The 8,972-nt window shown below is 29.0% G+C and overlaps 1 protein-coding gene across 1 annotated transcript in view; it reads left to right on the forward strand.

Moving 5' to 3' along the window:
- Positions 1–8,850, forward strand: part of LOC106686261 (choline transporter-like protein 1) — a gene marked incomplete at its 3' end in the record, with an annotated part of 47,219 nt that extends 38,369 nt beyond the window's left edge. Inside the window, 12 exon segments of the mRNA XM_067045369.1 lie at positions 268–416; positions 2,225–2,317; positions 2,382–2,472; positions 3,705–3,768; positions 3,935–4,043; positions 4,180–4,282; positions 4,679–4,798; positions 6,203–6,325; positions 6,876–6,982; positions 7,312–7,453; positions 8,482–8,596; positions 8,684–8,850. Of these exon segments, the coding sequence (XP_066901470.1) occupies positions 268–416; positions 2,225–2,317; positions 2,382–2,472; positions 3,705–3,768; positions 3,935–4,043; positions 4,180–4,282; positions 4,679–4,798; positions 6,203–6,325; positions 6,876–6,982; positions 7,312–7,453; positions 8,482–8,596; positions 8,684–8,850 (1,383 nt within the window).
- Between the last annotated feature and the right edge of the window lie 122 nt (positions 8,851–8,972).

Genomic DNA, 8,972 nt, shown 5'->3' on the forward strand with positions numbered 1-8,972 from the left:
TTATATAACATAACTTTTATTAAATTTAATATTTGTTCTAAACTGTTAGAACATGTATCTGCAGTATTTTACAGATAAATCCTTTTTAATTCAATTCCAACAGTTAGTAATAAAACAAGATTTAAAAAAAACCTTGTGATATGACATATTTTACATCTAAAATTTATTTTCACTAGTTATCATTTTAAAATTGGCATTCTTAACAATTTTGTACTTTGTCTGTTGAATATGTTACTCAACAGATTATTATTGTTGTTATTGCTTTAGTTTGGACTTGTTGGCCATTGTATAGCCAAAGGAGACATCCTCAGGGTTATATATGGCTATGATAATTGTGGTAACATCTGCGGGATAAAGAATGAACCAGAAAGTGATCCCAAGTTTAGTTGTAAAGGAGAGGACATGACAGCAAAAAAGTAAGTCATGCGTTTCACCATATTTTATATTATTTATAATATTTTATCAAACTGATTATAACTCAAATAGTTTTGGTATCATATGGGATTCCTTTATTAAAATCTTCAGCAAAGATCAAACCTATTCTGAAATGAACATGTCTTCTTAAAATTTTATTTTACAACTAACATGAAAAATTCTTTTACACTATAATCTTTCTTGGTGCTTCCATCCTTTAAAATATGCTGATAGTTGTTTGTTCTCTATTTATGGATTTCTTTGAGTGCAGTTGCCTGGCGTATGGTAAAATGGTAATGGAAATTCACTAATGAAAATCTTATGAGCTATATCTAATCTCAATATGTCTTCTATGTTTCCCCACACCTATTTTAGAATTTGAATTGAGATATCCCACTTGATTCTATCTGATTCATATTATCTAGAACAGTGCCCGTTAGTTATAAACCAATGCATAGGGAAAGCAACAAATTTGTAACACCAATTCCGTAAAGTAATAATTGGGAAAAGAGAAGTGGATATGATAAATGCAGATGTATAAACAAGTCTTAATATCTATGCTAACATGTGCAGCTGAAGTATAAAAAAAAATTTAAAACTGTATACAAGCTACAGAAATGAAATTCCTGAGGAAAGCTCTAGGTAAAATTTGGTTTGACCTATTGAGAAATAAAAGAATAAGAGCAGAGACATGACCCGAACCTATAATAGAAAATATACATAAAAAGGAATTAACCTAGTTTGGCCATCTGCAAAGAATGTCAATTAATAGATTCTCAAAACTTATATGGGAAGGAAAGACTGAGAGAAAACTGAATAAGTGGGAGTACCTTATATCGGATCTGTCAGTCACTCTTACAAGTTATCTTATATTGGTCACTCTTGGCGAATAACAGGGAAGTTTTTACAGATAGAGAAGGTTTTAATAAATGGATCAAGGCTGCCCTTACACCTTAAGGCATGTGGGTTGATGAAAGAAGATTTTTTTTATTTGTATATCTTTATTCATATAATTTTTTGACTAAAAAAAAAATATATTTTGTCAACTTTTATTGGGCCCGAAAGCTTTTACCCAAGGGATTCTCTGATGGAGGTCTGACAATGGTTAGCCCTTAATTTTTTTTGGTCTATATGCACTTCATCCCCATCTTTCTTTGTGAATTTGTATGTGCAACAAAATAGTTATTTCATAAGTAATAAAAAAAAAAAAAAAACCTATACCTACACATTAATCATTGTGAAGGGAATTGATAGTTTACATTCATTATTATTTTATTTTAAATGAAAGAGGCTGGATGTGTCCTAAAAAGGCCTCTCGACACCATAAATGAGAATGATTTTCTGCCAGAACTGGACTCAAACCTGATGCTGGGAGTGTAGTGCTCTACACTATAATTCCATTTTATCTGTGCTTGCAGCAACAACAATAAATGTCCAAATTCTAAGTCTTAAAAAAAAAAAAAATAATTTGAAAAAGAAATTGAAGGTTTTATAAATAAGGATGGGCATATGTTGTGGTAAAACACAGTTTCGGGCTTCTGAGAATATTTTTTTTTTTAGATATAGAAGTTTAATCTTTGATAGACAAAGTTTTTTTTATTATTATTATCATTTTTTTAAATCTTCATTGAATATCATAACTGTATATTTTTATCTTCAATAAAATGAAATTAAAAAATTTGTTATTATGGTTATTTATTGGGATATGTTTTAAAAATTTACTGCATCATTACAAATTGGTGTTAATTATCACATTGCTTTTGTTAAAAAAGTTTCTGCAGTTTCATTATTAATGTTTAATATGCCATAGGTACCTGTTAATCAAAGAAGCAGGAAAATTTGTTGTCAATCCAAGGAATGTATACAAAGAGTGTGTCTCAGATTGTAGTGCATATCCAGAATAGTAAGTAGCATTATTTATTTTAATTTAATGTCCTTACCAATACTCATGCAGGTCTACCTTCTAGCAGAAAATTTCTGAGAAGATGTATTCCCAAGAAGAGTACTGAGGTTGTAAACAGCTTTTTCTCTACAACAGGTCTCAAGGATTTCTTTCTGGTAAATAATTACTATACCAGTAATAGTATATAGTAATAATATTGTATTGATGATAGCGCCATTATAATTCATATGAATTTAAGTAATATTAAACAGCCTATATCTAGGATTATTTTTTTAAAACTAAAAATAGAATGAATATCATGCTTTTGATATTCTTATCAATTTTACATGGAAATAAATACCTCCTTAATTATGGGTTCATTAATATCATGAGTTAAAGATGTTACAAATAGTTTATTTGTGGAGGTGTGTGTTCATACATGCTGCTACTTTCATATATGTACTAAAGCTACAAGGTCTATATCTGAGGGAATACTTGGCCTTTTGTTGTTTGTGCAGATAGCAAAATGTATAAATTATTTTAATGATATGGTAAATTAATGATTTTAAGAATAATACTTAACCATCCTACATATGGGACTTACATTTTTTGTTATTGACATTTGTGGACAATAAGTTGGTTTTTATTTTCCAATATAAATATTTTTTACAACTGTCCATTTTCTTATAATTTAGGTACTGTAACTGGAAAATTCCCCTATCTTTAGGTATAATTAGGCCTGAAATGGTCTTTTTCATTGTAATATAGTTATTACATTAATTCCCTCCTTACTTAGTCTAATATTATATCTATTTGGAAACCAATATTGTCTTACAATTATTTTAACTTAATTAAAAAATATATTTGTTTGTTTAAAAAGTAAGTGGTCTTCTATCACTTCATTGTCATTAATGGACTGTTACTGTTCATTTCCTTTTTAACTTTTCATATCGTTCATACATTACACCTTTGAAGAAACATTGACATAATTGTAAAATCATGAATTATTGAGAACATTTTATGTGTATTCAAAGTTTTCAAATAATGTCTTCCAAAAAAATGGGATACCTAAATAGTACAGCATACTAAAATATATAATATTGTTATTTCTAGTTTATATGTATTACCATTTAATGGGGTTTTTATATTTTCAGATGATAAATTAACTCATTTCAAAAAACTTAAACTTATGCCATTGTTTCTCCAAAGGTGCAGTATGTTTATCTTGCCTTTTATAAATAATTAACATTTATAATCAATAGCTTATGTATTAAAATACCTCAGGAAGTAGTGATTCCTGAATACACCTAAGTTCTTTAAACTTCTTAAGAGATTCTAACAATGCCTAGTGTACATACTTGATTTATTGCTTGACATACTAACTTTATTACTTTATTCTTGGTTTTAGGAGGTTTCAGAAGATTTGCATTTGACTTGGCTGTATATATTGCTCTTATCATTTTTTGCTCTGGGTAAGTGCTTCTTTTAAATCATTGTATTGCCGAAACTAATAACCTATATTAATCTGTTTCTTCTAAATTATTCTAATATCACCAGTTAATAAAAAAAATTGTCTTTTGATTTTATTTTAAAATTATAGTATCTCAGAAATTATAAATGTATATTATTGTTCAACAGCATTATCCTTCTTGGTTTTGTTTCTGCTGCAATATGTTGCTGGAGCCGTTGTGTGGTTGGTTCTTATAGGTACAGTAGTAGTGAGTTTAGTTGCTGCAATTTATTTATGGTAATTTTTCCATTAATTATTTTTTAAAAGAAGTTGTTTTTATAATTTCCATTTCTGATTAACTGAAATATACTCACCTTAAGTAAAACATTTAAATGAATTAATTAACTGAATGAATGAATATTTTCAATTTTAGGATTGTTTGGAAAGATAAAAGGAGAGCAGAACTTCAGAGTGACATTTCTCAAAGGATGGCCACTACCTACCTTGTTTTTGCCATTATTGCAACTATTGTAACGGTAATTTACATATTTAAGTTTATTAAGAATTCCTAAGTTATCTTTGCTTGTTATTTAAAATTCACTTGTCAAGTTTTATTTTATCGTAAAATACTTAGTTATGAATCGGGTTATATTTTAGGAATGGAAAAATTATAATGTCTCTCAAGTTTGACTTACTCTATTGCAATATTTACTAAATTGAGTTAGTACATGAAATTCATTAAATATAAAATTCATATACTTTTTTTTAATAATTTGATGAAGTTCATTCAGTCTAGTTCTTGAAAAAATTAGTAATATTTAAGTTTTACTCGTTTCCTATGTTGATCTATGGTTGAAAAATTATTAAAAAATCTGGATAAATGATTTGATTCATTTTTTGATGAAAACCAACTATTAAATATTATTTTTCAGATTGTTATCCTTTTAATTATACTTGTTATGAGGAAGAGAATTAAACTGGTCGTCCAATTGTTTAGGGAAGCAGGAAAGGCCGTTTCATCAATGCCTTTACTTTTACTCCAACCGATAGCTGTAAGTTTTTTATAAATCACATATTTATCAAAGCTCCTTAAGTTTTATTTCTAAATAAAATGAAATATACTACAAACAAAAATAATAATTGCCATGAAATAATAAATGAAAATATTCAAGCTATGATCTGTGCAAATAAAATAGTCATGATAGCTAACTTCCAGGAGGGTCTCCAAACACCTTTACTCCAACGGTACGAAGAACTGAAGTTACACAAAACATGTCTAAAAGCAAAGCCATGAGCGTTGGAAGGGGTAATGAGGAGTCTAGAATTTGATATGAGGGGTTTCAGCGCTAGCAACAGTGAATACATGCATGTATTTAAGGACAATATGAGCAGAGATGCTAAAATAGACCAGAAGGTTCTAATCAGGTGATGAGGGTCAATAAACTTTGCTATGAGATATCCAAAACTATCATACTTAAGCAGGGATTAAGTAGAGAAGCCAAGCTTATACTGTTGAAGTTGTTCCTTCCAGTGCTCTTTTATGGATCAGAAATTTTGTCAACTCAATAAGCAGGATCACAGCTTCCAAAATGAGATTCCTCAGAAAAATAATCGATAAAACCAAGAAATCAGAGGATTTGAGGATTCCTACAGAATGGATGATACCCGAAAGGTGAGGTGGTTTTTGGAGGCAAAACCAGAAGATAGACGTCCTCATGGTAGACACAATTGTATTTACCCTGACTACTGAGGCTGCACCATCCTTGAGGATGAGAAGACTCGTACGGGACAGAGACCAGTGGACTTAGTGGACTAGGATTGTCACTCTACACTTTAAGGAATGAGTTAGAGAAAGAAGAAGTGTATTGCATTGCAAATCGGATAAACTTATACAGTCTTACTGTAAATTTGGTATTATTTTACCATTCTTACCACCAAGAAACTTTGTTGGTGAAGTATTGATCCTTTTGTTAATGAATAACCTTACCGTATTCCTTAAAACTCATTTACACCTCCTGCTCTATACATCAAATGGTAGAATATCTATCGTCAAATCTATTGTTATTCCGAGTTAAAGTGACTTTATTCTTCTTTATGGCCTATCAATATTTATACTCTATCACAGAGAACTACTTCCTTTGACAAATCATTTCTTGCCCGTTCCTCTCCCTTTTAGGATTCCTTACCAATTTCTATCTGAAATCCTTCTTTCATCCTCACTTCAAATATCCACTATTTCTTTACCTCCTCAAAATTTGATCTTCCATTCAAATGTGAAATCAATATATAAATGATCTGACTATTTAAACTAAAACTTCATAGTTGGAGTAGAGTCAATCATAGATGTTTAATATTTTTCTTCTTAAAGTACTTTGTTTCAAAATAAAGATAATTTTTCATCAAGATTTTAAAACCTACGATAATTTACCCAATAATTTGTCTTTTTCCTGTTTTAGACATTTATTGCCCTTACACTTACAGTGGGCTTGTGGATTTACTTTTCATTGTGGATTGAAAGTTCTGGGTACTTGCATGATGGTTCACCTTATTTTTACTACAAAAAAGATACTGCAATGAAGGTATATGCAATTTTTTCTGTCATTACTCATTTTGAAATATTTCTTATTTTCCAAAATTCTACAATCATTATCTAACATATTATTTGTATTAATAAATGAATTAAACAGATTTGATTATAAAAAAAACACCAGTTTATGCCTATCAGTTCTATAATGTATATGTTAGCTGGTCCTTCATTTTAACTTCAAATTATATTGTACTTAATTTATTAATTGGGTATTTAAGTGGGAGAACATGCTATTTATGTTTCAAAAATTGAATTTGTGAACAATTCAATTTTATTTTATTTTTTTGGGAGTTCTATCTATTTTTATGTTTTATGTATAAAATATATTTTAATTTTGGCTTTAGATCATTTTTTTCATTCTGATATCAAACATGCTTTTAGCAATTTCTTTCTTCTCAAACTCAATTTTTTTATAATGAAGATAATAACGGCGTTAATCTTGGTTATTAAAGTTAGTTACAATATTTACTTATATTAATATTGTCACCGAAATGAGGGCTGAAATTTTCTTCCAGAAAACTTCATTTTTTTCATTATTATAGGTCACAAGATGGTATAATCTTCTTGCTATGTTCTGGATGACACAGTTCTGCATCGGCTGTCAGCATATGGTGATAGGTGGAGCAGTAGCTACATGGTTTTTCACTAGGTTAGAAATTAATGTTTTTATTTCTTCAAATTCCAGGTGATATTTGACTCATTTCAGTTTCCTGTGTTGGCTGTTGGTACAGTGATTTAGAATTGAAAAATATATGTTAACATTATTTCTAAGTATAAATATGTTGGTTAGTTTTCTATTTTAAATGTTGGTTATGTAGCATTTTTACAGTTTTATTTTGGTTCAATTAGTGTGTAAATTAAAACAGTAAATCATGCTTATATTAGTTAACAAAACATACAATATTGATCATACCTATTATGTATTTAAATTTAGACATTTAAATCTATAATTAATGATGTATTTTTCTATGTTTTAAGGGACAAATCTGAGTTGAGCCATCCAATAAAAACGAGTACTAAAAGATTGATAAAATACCATCTTGGTTCAGTTGCATTTGGCTCTCTTCTAATTGCTTTAGTACAATTTGTTAGAGCAATCCTTAGTGCTATTTATAATCAGGTAAGCCAGTAATCATTATTTTTATTTGTATTTTTTTTTGCATATAAATTTGTCTATTGTATTAAAAATTAAATCTTTACTCATGATGTTTAGGAAGAAAGTAGGAATCTTCCTTTATTTCCGAAAACATATTATTAAAATAAAGAATGGGAGGTTTACAAGATCACAGGTTTTATAGACTGTGTTGGTATGTTAAATCGGTTTTTTTTACATTTTTTTCTGGAAGGTATGGAACAGAATTGTAAACCATTTGGCACTAGTATGAGAAATAGATAGTCCAAGCACTGTGTCTGAATGATGAGTGTGTTCCAGAATCATCTGGATTAGAGTGTTTGAGAAATCTGTCAAAGGTAGTATTGATGAAATCCACAACTGAGGTTCCCCACATCCGAATTAGGGTCTATACTGAAAAATGCAGTTCTGTATTGGTATGTACTGGAAGAGAGTCTGGTACTTAAACTTGGAGCCTTTTTTATTTTTTTTAATTTTCCTAAGATAGATAAATTTGGAGCCATGCATGAAACTGTAGTTCACCTGGAAACTTCAACCAAACAAGCCTTATGGTGGTGGTTGTATATTGTCTGGTCCCTGGTGTTGATCAGTTTTAAGTGCTTTTTTGAATGGCCTTAAAAAAAAAATGAAATCTAGGAAGTTTTAATTATAAGGATAGGTTATTCATTAATCGAATTTCAGCTGAAACTCGTAAGTGTTCCATCATTTAAGGTCTCATTTGAATCATATTTGGGGAAGAGAGGAAGGAGGTAGAGTTTGATCTCCTTTTTATGCATAATAGTAGAGCACTATAAATTATTGAAAATAAATGGTATGGTAACTACTTATCTAAAATATATTCTTTTATGGATGGTAATAATAAAAATATTTCATACACATTAAAATCATTCTGATATAAATATATATATATCTTCCCTCTTCCCTTTTTTATCAATTCTCCTCAGTTTGAATTTAGAATTAGTCATATTGATTGGTAATCGATTTAATAATAGAAACCTATGACTGTCAAATTTCAGACAAAAGATGCTCAAGGAGATATTGGTCAGGCTGTATACAAAGCATGCCATTGCTGTTTATACTGTTTTGAGAAAGTTCTTACCTACTTGACAAGAAATGCATACATAGAAATTGGTTTGTGAAATTTAATCACTTATACTTAATCTTTTTAATTTATACTTATACTTAATGAAATAACTAAAATTTTGTACATAATTTTAGCAATTTATGGTAACAATTTTTGTTGGAGTGGAGAACAAGCAGTGAAGATACTGACTAATAATGCTCTCAGAGTTTTTGCCATCAATTCAGTTGGAGACTTTGTTCTTTTTCTCAGTAAAGTTCTTGTGGTTTCTTTTACAGTTCTAGTTGGATTTTTAATATTCGAGGTTAGTCATTTTAGTATAAAATATATTCAATTTACTAAATAATTTATTTATTACTAATTTAGGGTAAGATATTTGCTCAAAGGTATCATCAATATATATATATATATATATATATATATATA

This window comes from Halyomorpha halys, unplaced genomic scaffold (genome assembly GCF_000696795.3).
Source record: "Halyomorpha halys isolate HHAL.00 unplaced genomic scaffold, Hhal_1.1 Scaffold801.1, whole genome shotgun sequence".
Lineage (NCBI taxonomy): Eukaryota > Metazoa > Arthropoda > Insecta > Hemiptera > Pentatomidae > Halyomorpha > Halyomorpha halys.